Consider the following 20,179-nt stretch of genomic DNA (forward strand, 5'->3'; position numbering starts at 1 on the left):
TGCCAGAACAATCTTCACGAATAATTTTCACTTCTTCCTAAAGCTTTTCTCTCTATCTTAAAGAGTGGAATTTGAAGGAAAAACGGAAGCAGGGATGGTTAGAGAGGCCCATGAGAGTATGGGAGTTTTCTTTGCTCAAGTAAATGGATCCCAAGAAGCTCCAGGACTATTTTCAGTCTGACTAGCATTTGCCACCACTACTTTTACTATTAAATTAGAAAGTAATAGTGTCTAACAGGACTGAAATAATGCTGGAGCCTTCCTGGATCTCCCATTTTCTTCTCCTGGGGTTTGATCACTTTACTTGTGATGAAGACACACCCCTTCCCACTGGACTTCTCAGACTGGTTTTCTTTCCCTAAACCCTTGACTTAACTCACCTCTGGAGGTGATGAAGGGAAGAAACTCTAGAAGATATGGAGATCACCCACAGAAGTGGGGTATAAATTGTGGGAAATCTCAGTAAGAGATTCATGGGATTGAGGAAGAGTGAAAATTGTGGAGAAAATATAAATTGAGGTAAGATTTTACTATATTTCAGTAGCAAAGCACTAACCTTCAATTTTGGTGGGCCAAAAATTAACTGCCTTTCTTTGATGGATTGTCCAGCTATAATTCCTTTGGTGGCAGGAATTTTTTCTCCAGAGTTTAGCCTTTGCATATTTATACAGAAACAAAGACCTTCCTTTTATGCTGGTTTCATTTTCTTCTTCTTAATTTAAGAATTCACTCACAACCAAATTATAAAGATTAAAGTTGGCAGAGGGGGCCGAGTGGTTAAGTTTGAGCGCTCCACTTCGGCGTCCCGGGGTGTCGCCAGTTCGGATCCTGGGCGCGGACATGGTACTGCTCATCAAGCCATGCTGAGGCGGCATCCCACGTGCCACAACCAGAAGGACCCACAACTAAAAATATACAGCTATATACCAGGGGGCTTTGGAGAGAAAAAGGAAAACTAAAATCTTTGAAAAAAAAGTTGGCAGATATCAGAGTACAAAATAACACCTTAATTAGCTTTTGCTTTTTCCTCTCTCACTGTTTTTCCCATATATGCCTTGGAAAGCCTAATCCATTTATTTATCAAAACATCTGTGATTCCAAGTTGAGAATATATGCCCATTAGATTATTTGAGGAAAAAAGAAAAATAAATGAAAAAAGTAAAAATTTTAATATAAATAGTGAATATTTTAATATTTTACTAAATAGATATTTAATTTTCTTAGAGAAAGAAATCTGGCATTGTAAGGTTTCCTTGAATTCCTTTAATTGTCCAAATCTCCACAGCAGTTATTTTCAGCAAGTTTACAAAAGAAGCATGGTTTCATTTAAAACATTTTTGATCTGGATTTTGAAGCTCATTACACACTTGAACTGACACGACTGCTGCTGTAAATTTTTTTTAAATCACATTATTGCATTATTCTCAATGATTGTGAGATTATCTCACCATCCTCAGAAATTTGGAACATAAGAAATGTGATTCATTCTTTGGGTGCAGTAGATAAATGATACCATCTTGCTACCCAGAAGAAGTAAACTGACAAATTCCTCATCAATTACTAATAGATAAAAATAACATATGAAACCAAATTTATAGTTTCTTCGATTTGAGAGTCCAGTTTTTTGCTGAATACATTTGTCATCAGTAATAAAGCATGATATCAAATTTTAAAGTGAGAGATTAACTTGCAAAAACTTGTATTACTCTCATTAGTATTGATATTTAAGTGATGTTATAGGCAGCCGTATGGCACAAAAAAGGAGCATTTGCAAAATGAATAGCCTGAAAACCCTAGAAGATTGTTCACTTCTATCTCTGGGACAGTCATAATAACAATAATGTAAACTACTAGTAGGCGAGACAATTTATCCTGTACCTTTTTCTAAATTAGAAGATTAACCTGGGCTTCTAGCTTTTTCTTTCCTTCTGATAGTGACTTCCTCAGTCTCCTTTGACTTTGATTTGTAGGATGGTTTTTACTTCCACTAGAAGGCAAGCTCAACAACACATCATTATATTTATCTTTACTATTGTTTCTAAACACACACACCATACCACAAAAATACTAATAACAAGCTAATGATGCTACTTTTCATAGAAACTAATGTAAAGTTTATATCTTGTGATAAATACTCCGTGCCTTAAGAAACCACAGAACATCTATTGTTAACACTTTTTTGGATAATTCCTTCTCATGCCCTTCTGACCCCTTGACTTGAACATATTCACAATGCAGGCAGTAAATTCAAGCATTCAAGAAGTTGCCGCAGTGGTTGATCAGACTGCTCTCCACAGCAGGAACAATAGGCACCTTATTTCCTGCTTTCCCATCCTCTCATGACTTCGTTCATGCTTTCAGTTCCTCTGTTAATAACAAAGATTTTATTGCCAGGATAATTATTCACCTTTGGAGATTAGAGCAAGCATGAATGTCCCGCAGAAGGTGCAGCTGGAAGGACCATCTTATGTCAACTTAAAAACCATGTGATTATTACTTCAGAGTTCACCTCTTTGAGTGAGTAGTACTCAATTATATGATTACAGATTTTTACGTCAATAAACACAGTGGAGGGTGAAAACACGAAGCTGCTACAAAAGCCTCTTTGGTTATGAATACCTTGTAGCACTGTGACTTCTTTACCAATTCCACTAGCAGGTAGCTGTGAAACCTGTAAGAAAGGCTATGGACATGTATATGCTCCTTGGTTTCCTGAGACATCACTAAGACAGGAAAGACGACCTGAAAGGCAGCTCTACTGGACAGTCTTCTGTAGGTTAAAAAAAAAGTGCCAAAGGACTAAGAACACATTTTTCATCAAGAGAGCAAATATAACTCTAGAAAATCCCTCAAGTAACTAGAGACTTAAAAAAAAAAACCCAAAACTTAGTTCCGCTCTTGAAAGGCTTTTAAATTAAAGAAAAAAATAATACTTGTTGACATTCTAAGATCACTACTTTCTTAAAGGCACAAAAACCTGAAAAATATGCACTGTTATTTTTAAAGTATTGTATTTATGGTAAAATGTCTTTTATATTTAAATACTTAATATTTGCTGTTTTATTTACTTTGTTATTTATTCATATTAATAAAATTAAAATTAGAAACATTTCTAACTTGTTCAGAGTTTGTCATTATGCAAATCATTGAGTGTGTAATTCCTTTAAATTGTTTCTTGTGGAGGAACTTATTTTTATTTAAGCTGTTAAAGTTTTACCATGATCAAAAAATGAAATATCTTAATATAAAATAATGTTTCAATTGGCTATATATTTATGTATACATATTTATGCTTAATATTATAGTGTATAAATAAATTAAATAGTTTCATCGACTAGCAAAAACTCATAAATTGAACAGTAATCTATAAGTAGAACAGTATTCTATACTATTCTACTATTTATTTGGACACCAAACTCCCAAGCAGTTAATATTCCAATTGGTGCTAAAATAGAAATGCTACAATTAAACTGGTTTAACACCAGTTTCAAAAAACAAAATATGTAATTAAGTATTGTGGATTACCTGCAATTTCTCATAACTACAAGATCTTAACAGTGTTTCTCTAAGAGCAAAGAAGTTCTTAAATATTTCTAAATGTATCTGCCTTAGCATGTTTGCATTTATAATGGAAGTTGTGCTGATGACTTTCTGTTTCCTCTTTTATATGTGACTTTGGTTTTATTTTTGTTTAAAATAGATGGGAGCAAAACTGACTTAGAAGAGGCCATTCTAGGCTTAGCAAATATTTGGAGTGTGATAAAGCCAAAGCATATAATTTACAATTTTCCACTTCACCTCTGCTTAAGTACTTTATTAAGGGAAATTCCCTTTATTTTTGAGTAATATAAAATTAAAATGATACTTTTAAGGGATTTTGAAGTTTGAATAATGCTAATTTTAAGCCTTTTAAAAGCAAACAAATTTTCTGAAATTTAATAAATCATATCAAGCTAAGTTTCAAACTCAGAAAGTTTGAATTTGATTCCATACAACCAGAACAATGAGTCTTAGGTGGTTCTAACTTAGTAACAATTGTCTTTTCACTATTTACCTGTTTCCCAAAATATATCCTTTCTCCTAAAATAAAATATGTCACTTTTCCACACAAACCCCTTATTTTTATCAAGAAACCATACATTCGTGGAATGGTTCTCAGCATCACGCCACACTCATCTCTTTGTAAGTGATCTAAAACTGATGTGAGCCAAGTACAGTTCCTGTTTTAGAGGACAAGATCACCCTGACACAGATTGTAAAATTAATACAAAACTTTATATTATGGAAGTAACTTTTTTCAGTGTTTTATTATGTTTTAGGATGTCTATATACAAATAGCTTAAATGTGAAATTTAAAAACTTTTTATCGAAATGATGAACACAATAAGACTCTGTTATAAACTGGCATAGGCACAGAGTCATGAAATTTCTTCTAAAATGTAATTATTTTTTAAAACCATGCTATTCTACAACTAATTGAAAAGATGGGTAATCTTGCATTCCTTATATTGTGCTGAAAATCAGTGTTATATATCACTGGTATATGACTGAAATTGGCTGATTTTTTCCCTGAATTGCTTAGTGGTTTCGACTTTATATGGATACAGACTGAAGAGCCTTGACCTCGTAAAAGACTCCAGAGCAAGCTTGGTTAGAGACTATACCGTGAAGATCTACACCACCATGATTAACCGTGTAACCTGGACCCTCCAAAATACTGACACTTGCCCTCGTTACCTAGGCAAGGACATAGAGCTGCTATCTTGACTCGAAGTAGAACATGTCAGTTTGAAACACGAGGTTATGCCAAAGAGTCAGAGGAAGGTTTTAACGGGAAAGGTCACGTCAAGGACTTCACAGGTAACTGAAGACCATGGCTGAAGGCGTTAGTGCTCAGAGCCATGCTTCTTGCATTAGTGTGTCTGTCAGATTACCCCCATGTAATATTGCATTTGTCAATATTCCCTGAACACTTCAGGCAAATTATCACTGAGATACGTTTTGGGTAAATAAATATTGTCATTTTCTCCTCATAATGTGGCTGTCGGTGCCAAAAAAAAAGTTTTGCAGTTGAGTTTTCATTATAAAATGTCATTTGGGGAAGGCAGAAAAGGGAACTACTGGCAAACTATTAAGAGTTTGTTCCGTGGGAATTCTGATCTCAAAGATGTAGCTTCCAAAGATAATCATTCTAGAACTGGAGAATTCTTAAGTGGAAAGGGACACTAACAATTTTCTAGTCCAACTCTTTCACTTGTCAGGAAAAAATGAAACCCTGAAGGTTAAATGACTTACTGAAGGTCACATAATTTGTTGCCAAGACAAATCTCCCAAAACAGTGTTTTTTCTTGGCCAGAATTTATGCAAGTTTTCCATTTTAATTGTGACATATACTGCCTCGATCTTACGTCTTTTTAAAACATGGAAATTGAACATGATGGTATGAATAAAAACTATTAAGTTAATCTTTCTCCTTGTTTATTTTTAAGCTAGAAAGGAGAATCAAATGTATAACAATTATGATAGATTTTTCAAAAGAATAGATACTACAGATTTGGGGCCCAAGTCTACCCTGGCCTCCAAAATACATGGTTTCTTCACCCTAACTGGACAGAAATATGCTGAAAGGTTTTTTTCCAGAAAAGGAACATTTGACAACATAAAAATCGTTTATTTTGGGATAAGAGAGATATTTTTCCCAAATAATAAGATAAGTATAGCCATCTTGTTTCAATAATTTATAATTCAGCCAGGCACAAAGAATGAGGATAATTAACTGTTTCTCTCTTAAAATGAGAAGCTGGGGCAGAAGTGGTATGGAATGGGGAAGATACGATAAATCTTAAAAACTCAAATGACAAGTTCCTTCTGGCTCGAGTGTAAGACAGGGAAACCACACAAGCCCAGATTGTGCAATCTGTAGAGACAGTGAGTGATAAAGTGACGTCTCATAGATGAACAGAGACAGCGCGCTCTTGAATTTACAGGGGAAACCCTGCGTGTGAGCGGGAAAGGAAGGAACATATTTTAGCATAATATACAGTTGCATTTAGACCTAAGGAAAGCCTATAAAATGAATTCTGAGCAGTTCTCCATGGTAACTTGAATGAGTCCACATTTCAGCTCTGTGTTCTCAACACCCTCTATCTACACTCACACACGCACACAGTATCTGCCAGCAGGGCCCATGAATTCCTCACGTCCCAGCCGAGCGCCTGTGCCTCTGAGCTCAAAAAGCCCCTTGCTTGACAGGGGTTAACCGTATCCGGGAGGCTCTGGAAGAGGTCTGCTGGGCAGTAGGACTGCTGCTGTTGATAAGAGGCCTCTTGTTGGATTGGAGACCAGGAGCTGTAGGAAACCCAGAAAAAACAAGGCTCAGATAGGAATAGCAGCAAAGGCGTCAGCTCCCGAGTACCGGTCACGGACTAAGGAAAGAATTAGGAGTTTCTCTCCGCTCTGCCAAACCCCACAATTGGGAGAGAACAGACACGTCCCCCAAAATCCCACTCCCAAGTAAATTTCATTTGCTATTCCATCCTCAAGTGAGAATGAGTCGCTAATTAACTGTAGACGCAGTTACGCAAGCATAATTGTACACCACTCTGCCGACATACAAAGATGTGTTTTACCTTTAATTACTGGAAGAAAATGGGTAGTTTGGAGTTTGAGCACCTAATTGAAGAAAAAAATTAGGAAATAATAGTCCCTCCCAACATGCACACCACTCCCAATCCACTCTACCTAAAAATCCCTTGCATTGTGGGTTTTACTTTTCGTTTTAAAAACCATTATTTTAAATTAGGTCTCAAAGAAAGAAGGTGGCATTTCTTATTCTTTTCAGAGTGGTTTGAGAAATGCTACATCAATGCATCTGAGAAAAAAATAGAAAAACAAGATCTCTTTTAATTTTGTTTTTGAATCAATACCCGAAATGACGACCAGAAGCAAAAATCCACCGGTGCGTCAACAAAGCAGGATGCTCGGCCAGCCAGCTTCATCCTTCCCCCCTGAGCTGTTCTCCTGTGGGCTCCCCGCCGCAGCTACAGGCCGCTAGAGCAGATAGATAATGTAGGACAGAATGACCAGGCCTATGATGGCAAAGAACATCAGGATGAAAATATCCAGCATTGTGGAGTCCTTGGCCGAGGAGGCCTCTGGATTCCCGGGAAATGTGAGCTGCAAACACAGAGGTTGCAGTTAGTGGAGAGAAATGGCTCCCTCTTCCCTCCACTGCTCAGCCTGTGTTCTTTTCCCCTCCTCCTCCCAGGGCGGGAGACTCAGGGATGCTGCAGCTCCATCAGCAGCTTACCTCCTCCCTGCCCTCCCCGCCCCCACACCACAGCCAACCAATCACAAAGCCCAGGAGTGGGTAACCAAGGAAGTGTCGGTTTAGACCAGGCAGAACCGAAGAGGCTCAATTTCTCCCCAGGAACCCAATCCCACCCCTTAGTGTCTAAGTGGAGTCTGCATGATACAGACGTAGGAGGAGATCTGATCTCTATCCAGATCCCCTGCGAAGGAATCTTCCTGACGGCCTTTCTTCTTCCTTTTTCCTCTCACATATCCTTGGCAAATTATCTCAGAAAAACAATGGTTGGGAGTTGGGTGGGCCATTGGCAAGTTGTAAAGGTCACGTTATGGAGGGATGTGGACAAAGGTCTCGTATGAGTGTCAGTTGACATCTCTGGGGATGGAGCTAACGCTTATGGGACTCCTATACTGTGCCAGATATTGCACGTGTGGTGTAATTTCAACCTCCCTACAAGTCTTTATAGATGAGGCTCAGAGACGGTCAGGAACTTGTCTAACGTTTCATTGGAAATGGCAGAGACCATGATTCAAAACTAACTCTGCACACTCCAGAGACCACACTCCACTCTCGCCCCAGACCGGCCCACCCCACCAGTCTGAGGCGCCCCCCAGCCCTACCTGCTCTGCTCAGTTTGCGATGCGTTTTGCTCAGAGCACTCCAGTTACAGTGTGAGCACTGGCAGTCTCTCCTCCAGCTAGTCCTTGTCTCTTTGTGGTCGTTACCCACATTCTTGTTCTCTTTTGTGTCCTCTTCAGAGAGCTCAGCATGGTGTTACCCAGAGGGGCACTAAAGACTTCTCAGGCCCATCCCTGTCCAGTAAGAGCATCCAGAAATGCAAATTCGGGTGGCCTCTCCTGAGGGGAAAGGGTGGTGGGGACTCAGTTATGTTTTGTGTTGTTTTTATGCCTTTTTACGAGTCTTATTTCCTGTTAAATTAAAAATCTCCCTGTGGCAGTGTCCTTGGCTCCACCCCAAACAGTTCAGGAAGGTGAACGAAGCTTCCCGGGGAGAAGGGGCTGCAGCTTCACAAAAGGGGGCAGGCCAGCGGGAGGCACAATTTGCCCCCTCATTCCCTGCTTCTCATTTTCCTCCTGCGAAAATATCAGGCAGGCAGCGCCTTTGGATGGGGAGCAGGTGTCAGTATTGTCTTTAATTATCCCACCAGCGCTGCCTCCGACACTCCCTACACTGCCCCGCCCTGCTGACTCCGCACATCATTCTGCTGACGACAAAGGCTCACTTCAGGGAAAGCCAGTTTTTGCTCCTTGAGCTGCTTTCCTGAAGCCAGAGGACGCCTCACTAGGAACTGCCCTTCCGCACAGAGCAGCTGGACACAAGGCTGACTGGTGGCATAGAGCTGGGGCAGAAGGGTCTGGATTCCTTTACCACTGTCCCCTTTCCAACCCCACAGAAGAGGCGAGGCTACCTGGCCTTCCGGTCAGAGGCCAGACCCAAGGCACCCGGAGCAAAGTGCACAGCACAGGTGATACTAACATGAGAGGTGCAAAGGGCTTGGGTGCAAGGCCCCTGGGGCAAGGTCACATCACGAGGTTGTGAGCATCACAATGAAGGGCCTAAAACCTCCAGCCCTGCCACTAGCTGCGCGACTTCCCCCAGACCACTGCCTTTCTGGGTTTCTGTGAACTTCACCTGTAAGATGGACACCGCGGTAGTTACTTCTCTCACAAGGCTGTTCATAAGATCAAAGAAAACGTGTGTTAAAGATGATCCTAAGGCATTGTGAACACGGCTCTGGGTTGCCAGACCACTCTATAGATGGCTGCATCCCGTGTCTTATCCCACGGCAGACTGCCCCAGTCCTGTCATTTCATTCCCCAAACATGTGCGAGCTCCTGCTAGGTGCAGACACTGGCAGCCAGCTAAAACTGCCCCAAGCTGAGCTTCTTCATTAATTCAACAACTATTTGCGCGGCAGTGCTGTGCCTGGCCCTGGTCAGGCACTGGGCATTGAAAGACAAATCAGACCCATTACCTGCCCTGTGAGCGCACTGGCCAGTGGGAAGCCAGGTGCAGTGAAGGAATTCAGCAGTAAGACTGAGAATATGGGAGCTCAGGGAAGCTTCTGAGAGTGTCACCAACCCGGGCAGGATGTAGCCAGGAGCAGACTTGGGGGGAGTTCTCAACCAGGAGGAAGTAGGTGCCAAGGTCTGGGTCCTTCTCTCCCTGAAGGGCTGGCTGCAGGGCTCTCAGGAGGGCGACGGGCCACCGCCCCCCAACAGATAAGACAGACAGAGACAGACAGACAGACACACACACACACACACCCCCCCACACACACGGCAGCACCTCAGAGCCAGAGCCCCAAACAGATAAGACACACACACGCACGCGCGTGCGCGCACACACACTCACGGCAGCACCTCAGAGCCAGAGAGAAAACCAAGTCCACAGGTAAAAATTAGATTTTTATTTGAGTCACCAGGAGAAAGATTCACTTGTGGTCCAAGTCAAATGTTCAGAGAGATTTGATCCCAAGCACAAGCCCACGAGGGAGAGGACCAAAACAGACCAAGAAAAGACAACCACCCCATATAAAAGGACGAATGGACGGCTTCACACACACGGATGAAATGTTTGGACAGAGGCAAATTTCACATGGTCATTTCTGTTTCTCTTTAAATACAGGTTTGTGGGGTGGTATTTTTTGTTTCCAGCTATTAAAAAAAAAAAGGCCCAAAAGTGCATATGTGAGGGGGAAAAGGCAGAAATTAAGCAATAAAGTAGTTTTCCCTGGAGGGACATGAGGAAGAAAACAGGAAGCAGTGTTGAGAATTTGCTTTTCTCACCATTGGGCTTCTTGTATTTTATTACTGGTCCACTAAAGTTATATTCACATTCTAGTTTTGATGCATCTTCTTTCCTGGGATTAGATTGGCTAAAAGACCTCTGCGAACCGTAAGAAAAGACCAGGGACTCAGCCCAGCCCTCAGGTTCTGTGCTCTTCTAGGGATGGAAGGTTCTGGAAAGGAACAAGGACTCCCAGCAGCCCCTGGGTCCCTCAGCACCAGTGTGACAGTCCCTTCTCTCCCTGGGGGTGTGTAAGCAAAGGTCCCCTATTTTAAGGATGGAGGAGTAGAGGGGCTGGTGGCAAGGTCCCTGTGGCTGGCTTGCTTTATTTCGGATGGAAAATTAAGCTGAGTGAAAACAGGCTGCTTCTTGCTCCTCCAGGCCCTCCTCCTGGCCTCTCACTACCCTCCCAACTGCAGGTCCTCCAACAGGATGTGTCTCTGAACTTTGGTCCCAGAATCAATGTTGTGCTTTGAGATCAAGAGGAAACGGAATGACCAGCGCCTCCCACAAGGCTCCCCAAATTGTTCCCTCTCTGCTCCCTCATCCCCAAATAGCCCAGTATAAGACACTCCACCCGCCCTCACTTCAGCTGGGGCTGAGGAAAAGGGGCTGGTCAGGCAGGGCTCCTCCTCTGGTCATTTCCTCAACCCTCTGATTTGGGGTAAATATTCCCAAGTCAGCTCACAGTGAGGACCTGACTGCTGAATGCGCCTACGGGCCCCTCCTCCCCTGCAGGGTACAAGGATGCGAAGATGTCCACTGGGGGCCTGGGTGGACTCAGGGTGACGACGGGAGGGGGAGACCCAGAGGGGTGACAAGAAAGCCCAGAGATGAATGAAGCCAGGCAAGGGTCGTCACAGCCACCACCGAGCAGGAGAAGGGACTTGGAGATAGCACCATCTTTCCCTTCCTCATCCCGGGGTCTGTGGTTCCAGTTTTGTAGCCCTGGGACCCTCTCCCTCTGCGCCAAGGGGGGCTTTAAGTAAGCGAGGGGGAGGCCTGGGGAGAGAGGCCCCCAGTGATGCACCACAGTGTGGGTGGCACAGGGGCCTCTAGCCCCTTACTCTGCAGCCCAAGACAGAGATGGGGGAGGAGAAAGTGCCTGGAGGCACGAAGCTGTCCCCCCACCCCGTACTCCAGCAAGTACATCACCAGCCCCCCAACTTCTCAATCATCCCCTTGCTTCTGCCCAGCACACTGGGGGCGGGGGCGGGCGGCTTCCTCTATTTAGGGATGGAAGGAAAGGAGGAATTTTCACTCCAAAGGAACAAGGAACTTCTCTCCCCTAGGGCCCTCCCCTTTCACTGTGGGTTTTGAGGAAGATATCAGGGGAAGGCAGTTCTGTGCACCCTCACATAAGCCCAGACTCCTGCAGGCCAGTGCCCTGGCCCCTGCTCTCACACTCAGGCTCACACTCATGCTCACACTAGCCTGTTGCAAACACACATGCTCCCACCCCACACACTAAGTCCTGGAGATACAGAGGGTCCTGCGGCTTTGCACAGTTCCAGTCCACTTGGCACCAGGCCGGGGAGGGGAGGCTATAGATGGCCCGAGACATCTTCCCACAAGCAGTAGGGAGGAGTGGCCCACCTAACTCAGATCTCAGGGGCTGGGCTGAAGGCCAAGAGGCCTAAGGCTTCCTTGCCCACCTTTCAGAACCAGCTTCCAGCCAAGGAGGCCAGCCAGGATCCCTGGAGATCAGGGCTGGGGGGAGGGCAAAGGACTGCGGGAGAGAAGACCCTGTTCGCCTCCTCCCTGCAGGGGTCCCTAGAGTAAGAAAGGTGAGAACTCAACCCAAGCCGTGCTCCCGGGGAGCCCCTCGCCCATGCTGCCGTGCGCCGGCAGGCAGGCAGAATCACAGTGTGAGAAGAAACACGCGAGGGAGGATGCAGGAGTCCCAGGCGGGAGCCTCACTCTCCTGTGTTGTCCTTGAGAGCAGGAGGCTGTGAGAGACTCCCTGGAGGGCCCGTGGCCCACCCGAGAAGCAGAGGTGAAGCCCGTCTCACTGGTCCCTACGCCGTGGCAGCCCCCCACCCGTCCCCAGCTCCAGCCCAAGGGCAAGGACAGTGGGGTCTCACTCCCGGGAATGTATGAAGCCCTGCCCTGGGGGCCCTGGGGGTCTGGGGCTCACCCCAGCCCTGGAATGTTTGGCTGTGTGAGGAGGTGGGCAGGAGGGTCTGAGGGGGCAGAAAAGAGAGAAGGCAGAGGCCTGGGGGCCAGCGGGTCTCCCATTCCAGACCAGCCTCACCGGCCTCACCCCCCCAGAGAAGTCCACACCTGTTCCATCCAGAGAGAAAACCGAGAAGCTGGTCAAAGGAAAAACCTGCCCGAGGAAGGAGCCCGCGAAAGTGGCAGAACAAGGCTTCGGTTGGCAAAAGAAGCTGGAGGAGGGTAGGAATAAACAAGCTGTCGCAGATTTAAAAAAAACAGACACTGAAGGGTGGACAGGTCACGCCCAGGACGGATGCGATGCCGGATGCGATGCCGTGGAATGCACTGAAGACAGATGGGGGCGCGTGGTGCCCGGCGGGCTCAGATGGCTTCCACGTAGTTGGCCGGCAGCATCCCCGTGTCGCCGGTGCGCTCGACGGTCCCGTACATCCAGCCATCGTCGATCTGCTGCACGTTGACGATGGTGTCCCCATCCTGGAAGGAGACCTCGTCCTCGTCGGCGGCACTGTAGTCGTACACAGCACGGTACCGCTTCTGCAGGGGTGGGGACACAGTCAGCCCAGGGCCTGGCTCCCCAGGGGCCTGCGCCTTTCTCTCTGACTCTCTGGGACCCCAGAGCAGGGCCTGGGTGGCAGCGAACTAGGACCCAGGAGACAAGAAAGGGCTGGGCTCTGCCACGAATTTTCTCACTTCTGTGTGTCACTTTCTGAGAGTGATCACGCTTTTTACAATGTTTCTGGCTTCTACTAAGGACCAGGCACAAGACAGGGACTGAGGTTACAACAGCTCTGCCCCACCTCTCGGAACAAGAATGCTTAGGTCCAACGGACAAGATGCCGGGCCATGTTTAAAACTATGACATGCCCTGTATGCTAGGGGCCGGCCCGGTTGGTGTAGTGGTGCCCTTGCCTGTCGGCTCAGGTCCACAGGTTCGGATCCCAGGCATGGATGTATACCACTCGTCAGCCTATGCTGTGGCAGTGACCCACATATAAAGTAGAGGAAGACTGCCACAGATGTTAGCTCAGGGCTAATCTTCCTCAAGCAAAAAAGAGGAAGATTGGCAACAGATGTTGGCTCACGTCTAACATTCCTCAGCAAAGAAAAAAAAAAGGACAGGCCCTATATGCTATTATCTATATTATTATAAGCATCTGTCTTTTTTTTGAAGCTATGATGAGTCTGGCTTCACTCCTAAGTTCAGGACAAAGACCTATTCTTGGGAGAAAAATGAAAAACCTCCAGGTGACACAAGAGGTGTCTATCAGGTTCACCTTCCAACCTCGGCCAAAGTCTTATGCTTAAGCCCCAGCTCTAGGAAATGTCCCATAAAAGCACATGAAATCCAACAGTGGTCTTGGAGGCAGGCAAGATTCTAACGTCCTCTGACCCTCACTGCCCTTGACATCAACTTGTCTCTAGGGGCCAGCTCAGCCTTTGTGGGGCCAGGCCCTGGGACCTGTGTGGGGCCCGGCAGTGGAGCCCAAGTGCCAACTGGTCCAGGGCTGAACGAGCCCCTCAGGACGCTCCTGGATCCGCCCCCCGCTCCACCCCACTGCTAGAACCTCTGCTCCGACCTTCTGTTCCGGCCTCTGGTCGGCCCCCTCCGACAGGTCACCCACGGTGATCTCAGGGGCAACTTTCCAAAATGCAACCTGACTGTGTTACTCCCCCGGTTTAAGTCCTTCAGAGGCCCCCATCCTCTTTAGCACTGAATTCAGACTTTTATCTTCAAGCAGCAGAGATGAGCTCCAGCAGCCCCGAAGGCTGTGGGAGAAGAGGTCACGCTCCTCATGAAGTGAGTGCGGTCTCTCTCACCACGCACGCTGCCTCTGCCCCGGCCCGAGTCCGCCATCTGTGCCTGCAGCCTGCACAGCCCCCTCACTCCCCTCCCTGCCCTCTACCTCCCACTGCTCTTCTCAACCAGCTGCAGAGCAATCCTTTAAAAACCCGTCAAACCCATCATGCTGCATAGCTTGCCAGTCACAAAGGCCTTCCTGTGGCCTCTGTGTCCTTGCCTGACCTGACCTCATCTCCTACCCTTCCCCTCTCTAGTCCCCTCGGCCTTCCTGCTGGTCCTTGAATTTTCCTACCATATGCCTGCCTCAGGGCCTTTGCAATGGCTGTTCTTGCACCACTCACTCCTTCACTTTATTAAGGACTTTGCTGCTCTCTCTCCCCTCACCCTGCTGTCTCTTTCTTCACAGCACGTGCCATGACCTGGCCTTACATTATATACCTACTTACTTATTGCCTTCTTATTTGTCTCCCTGACCGGAAGGAAGCTCCAAGAGGGCAGGAAGGTGGTCTTTCATTCAGAGCCGAATGCCTGCTGTCTGGGACAGGTTTAGTGAGTATCTCAAGGACTGGCTGCTCTATCTGGAACCTCATCCTTCGGACGACCTCCCGGGCCAGCCTAGCACCCCAGACAGCACTGACACTCCCTCACCTGTGTGTCCAGAGCACGAGGCTCCAGCGGGCCATTTGTCTCAGGCGATTTTATTTCTCTGAGGATTGTCTGTCCTGCTCCTACACGAGCTATTGTGAATTCCCAGGCGCCCGGCACAGAGCAGCTGAGCTTGGACGGGAGCTCAGGACGGGCGCCCAGCGCACCCACTAGTGGGGTGAGTAGCACGACTTATGGACAGGGCACTTCAACTCTAAGGACAGGTAGGCCTGAGCTGGCCCGCTCCCACTCCCCTCATTCATTTATTCAGCAATGTTGACGAGGGCTGCTCTGTGCCTAGCTCGGAGCAGGTGACCCCCAAGGGATGCTGCCCTGTCCGCACAGAGCTTCAAGCCCGGGGGGACACAGACTGAAGTTAACAAACAACAACTGTTTTAAGTTGGAAAAAGTGCTCTGAAGGAAACCGGGGCTGGGGGAGTGATAGAGACGTCAGGGGACACCACATGACACAGAGCTGTTTGGGAGGGCCCCTCAGAGGCAGGGCAAGCTGAGATCCTAAGCACACAGGCAGTCATCCCCATGAAGAGCGGGGAGCAGGGCCCGGGTCTGAAAGGCCCCAAGCAGGAAGGGGCGTAGTATGCTCCCAGGGAGCTGGAGTCAGGAAATCTGGGCGGTTGTGGGGGTGACTTGCCCAAGGTAACTCGTCCTGTAACACAGCACCCCGATCCCAGCCTAAGGGTCTGCAGAGACTGAGATCCATGTCACCTGCGAGTGACAATCTGGGGTCAAGGGTCAGGGGAAGCCATGACCTCCAGGGGGTTTCTAAGGACAATCTATGAGCTCTGTCCAGTAGGCCCAGCCACCTCTGGCCTCCTCCGGCCTCCAAACTCCAACCTCTCCCCTCTGGCCAACGCTACTCACCCCGCCCCCGCCTGGGGTGCTGCGCTGTATGGAGACCGGGGCGGCAGGCTCCTTGTACCCGCCATAAGACTGCGCCGCCTGCTGCTGCTGGGGCTGCTGGTAAACTGCGAGAGAGGAGGAGACGGGGCTCAGACACTGTCTTGCCAAACCTGGCCCTCCCGGAGCCCACCCCTTCCTCCGTGGAGCCCGAACAACGTATTTCCACCCCCACGCCCTTGCTCAACCTTCACTTCTCAAAAGCTTATCATAAGCGCTCATTTGCTGGGGCTGCGGCTCCCCCATCCCCGGGGGGCCCAGCACAGGCCTGACCCGATGGGGCCCGAGGGTGTGTGTGTGTGTGTCTGTATGTGTAAATGAGGCTTCCTCCACCCTGAAGCTGGCCTGGCCTCAGGTCCCCTGCCCCCACAGGCCTCACGCTCACCTGGGGCGCTGGTCGGGATGTGGTGAGGTGGCTGCTGCTGCTCCTGGGGCCGCCGGTAGCTGCCGCTGCCCTGGGAATCTCGGCGCTCGGGCTCCAGGCCCTCGCCCCCGCTGGGGCCCATGCGGCTCTTCTCAAACTCCTCGTGGTACTTGATCTACAGGGGCAGAGAGCGCTCGGTGAAGGACTCACAGCAAACCAGGCAAAGCTCCCCTCCTGTTGCCACTCAAGATCCGGATGGGAGAGAGTCCTGGAGGGCTCCAGACAGAGAGCCGGGTTCTCATCCGGGGGCTCACCAGCTGTGTGCCCTTGGGCAAGCTACTTAACCTTGCCCAGCCTCAGTTGCCACCTCTGTAAAGTGGGACACTGGTGTCTACCTCAGGTGTTGCTGGAGGAGGCAGTGAGATGATGATGTACAAGATCCATGCAAATGAAAGCACCAGACAAAGGTGAGCAGTCATTCTTCTGCACCCGCGGCAGGGGCTGGGGGCTGCCCTGTTCTGCCCGTCAACAGCAGCAGGAGCAGCGACTCCTGTTTACCCAGCACCTCCGAGGTGCCAGGCACTGTGCTGGGAGTGCCACATCCCGGCTCATTTTACTTCATCAGCACCTATGGGGGGGCACATTACAGTCCCCATTTCACAGACAAGACGGAAACTAAGGCGCTGACAAGCAAAGTGAGCTGCCCAAGGTCACGCAGATTCCGGAGCCCACCCTCTAATGGTTGGGCGCTTCTGTCTCTTGTGGGCATGACCTCACAGAGACCAGAGCCCGGGGCCCAGCGACGCTCTGCTGAGGACTCCAGCACCCCGGGACAAGAAATGCCGGGCCCTCCCTGTGGGTGGGTCGTTATCTTTGAGATGGGTTCCTTCTCTTGTCAGGTTCCAAAAATGGGCAAAAAGAGACCCAAGGAAGTCACACACCCCAGGCGCTCAGCAAGGACTGGTTGAGTTGAACAGATCAGGACCCTGGAGACCTTCCAGCGTGGCATTTCTTAAAATCTGTTCTTCAGATTGTCTGCTTCCTACCCACCTGAGCTGCTTATGAGAATGCAGGTTCCAGGGCCTCCCACAGAATCTACAACATCAGGGCTGGGGTTCTGGAATAACCTAGCATTTTTGAAAAGCTCCCCAGGTAAGTCCAGAGCCGCCTCCGGAGCAGAGGTTGGCAAACTGAGGGCCCTGGGCTCACGAGCCAAGAATGATTTCTACATTTTTTTAATGTTTGGGGGAGGGGGGTGGAAATCAAGAGGAATTCTCTTTTGTGACCCATGAAATTTCTATGAAATTCAGATTTCAGTATCCACAAATGAAGTTTTACTGGAATGCAGCCACACCCACTTGTTTACCTATGGCTGCTCTTCCATTCCAATTGCAGAGCTGAACAGCTGGAACAGAGGCCCTGCGGTCCACACAGCCTAAAATGCGTGCTATCTGGCCCTTTACAGAAAACGTCTGCTGACCCCCGCTTGCCAAAATACTCTGCACACTCTGATGGTAAAATATATTTTAGCACAATCTTCCCAAATTAGACCTATTTTATAAATTACATAAATGTATCACTTTATAAATATAGAATGTACACTGTAAAACTTACACAAAAAATATGAATTAAAAAAAGGTTGAGGGGCCGGCCCCATGGCACAGCAGTTAAGTTGGCACGTTCTGCTTTGGCGGCCTGGGGTTCGCCAGTTCAGATCCCAGGTGCGGACCTATGCACAGCTTATCGAGCCATGCTGCGGCAGGCATCCACAGCATAAAATAGAGGAAGATGGGCATGGATGTTACGTCAGAGCCAATCTTCCTCAGCAAAAAAGAGGAGAATTGGCAGTAGATGTTTGCTCAGAGCTAACCTTCCTCAAAAAAAAAAAAAAAAAAAAAATGCTGAGATGACAAAGAACCAGAGCCTGGAGTTCTAAGGTTTTTCTCTGCATTCTCTGCACTCTCAGGGGCACATAATGCCCATACCCCACCTTGAAGAGCTCTGGCGGGGTCTACTCACTTTTCACTGGTGGGGAAGGGAGCAACCCAAGAAAGGTGCGGAGGCCATGGTTTGGGTGTTCTAGAAGTGCTGGGCTGGCGGAGGGTAGGGGAGGAGGAAACTCGGAAAGCAGGACCCTGAAGGAAACTGTCCTGTCCCAGGCAGGCCCAGGCCCTGCTTCTCTCCAGGCCTCAGACCACCTGACTTGAAGCTGGCTCTCACTTCCTGTCTGCCGGGATCCTGCCTTGCAAGTCTCCCAGTGGAATCAGCGTGGGAGTAAGGGTGAGGGACAGGAGACGGCAAGGCCCGTCCTGCTTCCTGGAGCAGAAGGAAGCAGTGATCCTGTGCTCTGGAAGCCCCTGGCCCAGGTCTGACCAGCACTGTCCCAACCCAAAGCAGGACCCTTCGGCCATCCACTCCCACTTCTCTGCTGCCTTCTCTCCCGCTCCCGGGCATTCGCTTTGCAAGGAGGGCAAGAGTTCACACTAGGCTGGGCAGGGCTTCCACATTAGTAGCTGGGCTAAAGGTCTGCAGGCGTGGCCACTGGAACACCTGCATCACCTCTGCTGGCTGGATGATGGTTCCTCACTGCAGCCTGGGCGGGAGCACAGGCAGGGCAGCAGCAAAGTCCAGGACGGGACCAGACTGGTGGCAGAGAAGCACCTCACTTTGGGGTTTGGATCAGGACCAGCCCCCTCCTCTCCCTGTTCCTTCCCTTCAAGCCCAAGCAGGGACCCACACCCAAATGGTGAAGCAGGCTGAGCCTGTTCCTGAGGGGGAGGCAGCCAGTCCTGGCCAGACTGAAAACGCACTGGACTCCCCAACTCCCACTCAGAAGGGCACCCAGGGGTGGAGTTCTCAGACACAGGGCCAGTGTCCCGCTCTCAGATTCCTAAGACAAGGGCATAAAGTCGGTCTCCTTCAGTGACCCCCATCCACCGGTGAGTGTGGGAGGACAAGGAGAGGGGACATCTCTCCTGAGGCTTCCAGGCTCACAAGGCAACCGCCCTTCCAACTTTTGTCTTGAGGTGGCAAAGGTCAGCTTCCCGTGTTTACTTTCTGCTAATGAAGAGGGCTGACCCCAGGAGCCGGTGACCGGAGGAGGGACAGTGCATATGAGGAGGTGGACAGAGGCCTGCACTGGGGGCCCAGCTACCCTGAGTGACAGCCCCCTTCTCTGGGTGTGACTCTATCTGCATTAGTGATCGGGTGATCGCCTATCTGGGTCCCAGGGTGCTATCCTCTGGCAACGTCCTACAGACTCAGTCTTTCATCACGGGCTGCAGCATCCCTCCCATGCCTCGTCCCTGGGAGATAATGAGCCCTTCACTCACTCAGGTGACCTTGGGAGAGTCCCCTTCCCTCTGGGCCTCAGTTTCCTCATGTGCAAATGAGGCCATAGCACCATTTGCTCCCAGGTGGCCCTGAGGCTCCTGACCAGCTCTAGGAACCTAACCAAACTCTAGAATTGAAAGCAAGTATGGACACGCCACTACATGTGGATAAATATTTAAAACTAGGGCCAGGTGACTGGGGTGAATGGTCCAGTGGCAGCCGAAACACAAAAGAACCCTCCCCATCACCAATGCAGGTACCACCTGTTGTTATTATTAATAATCTTCATCTTTGCTCAACTCTTCACATTAAGTTCATAAAGGCTCTTTGCACATTACCTCCCTTGTCCCTGATAATAATCACCCTAAAAAATAAGCTGGACAAGTACATTTCAATTCCCATTTTACAGAAGAAGGAAATGAGGCTCAGAAGTTAAACGACTTCCAGAGGCAGAGCTTCCATTGCTCAGTAAGGGCCGAGGCTGGTCACACAAGGACAGAGTCACAGCTGGACGGGCCTTTCCTGAGGGCAGATGTGGAGCAGGGTGACCACGTTCCTAGGCTGAGTTCATGTTGTTTGTTCTGAATAAATATGAACAGCACCCTTTTCACTCTCCAACAGGCACATTAAAGGGTGTTAGCACATCCGAAAGACAGAGAAAGATCTTCCAGACTCCAAGGGCCTAGCTGATCCCTGCTCCAAGCTCACCCAAGTCTGATTTTCTAAGTGCCCTGAACAGGAGTCACCATGGCCCAAAACTGTCAGCAGAGCCCCAGCTTAAGAACGGTCCTGGGTCCCCATGCAAGGATGTCACACTCTG

General features: G+C 48.5%; 1 protein-coding gene and 1 long non-coding RNA gene across 3 annotated transcripts in view; both read right to left on the reverse strand.

Annotated features, from left to right (window-relative positions):
- Positions 1-1,248: 1,248 nt before the first annotated feature.
- LOC138916253 (uncharacterized) lies at positions 1,249-7,348 on the reverse strand. Its single transcript, XR_011423233.1, has 2 exons — positions 6,927-7,348; positions 1,249-6,348 (listed from the first exon to the last, which is right to left on the reverse strand). It is a non-coding gene; the product is annotated as an uncharacterized lncRNA (long non-coding RNA).
- A 2,371-nt stretch (positions 7,349-9,719) lies between these two features.
- LASP1 (LIM and SH3 protein 1) overlaps positions 9,720-20,179 on the reverse strand; it is a 40,825-nt gene continuing 30,365 nt past the window's right edge. For both annotated transcript variants that reach the window (XM_023652626.2, XM_014740826.3), the window contains exons 5-7: positions 16,048-16,201; positions 15,627-15,730; positions 9,720-12,832 (exon numbers count right to left, since the gene is read on the reverse strand). In XM_023652626.2, the coding sequence (XP_023508394.1) occupies positions 12,659-12,832; positions 15,627-15,730; positions 16,048-16,201 (432 nt within the window). In that variant the 3' untranslated portion in view covers positions 9,720-12,658. The remainder of the gene's footprint in view (positions 12,833-15,626; positions 15,731-16,047; positions 16,202-20,179) is intronic.

This window comes from Equus caballus, chromosome 11, assembly GCF_041296265.1.
Source record: "Equus caballus isolate H_3958 breed thoroughbred chromosome 11, TB-T2T, whole genome shotgun sequence".
NCBI lineage: Eukaryota > Metazoa > Chordata > Mammalia > Perissodactyla > Equidae > Equus > Equus caballus.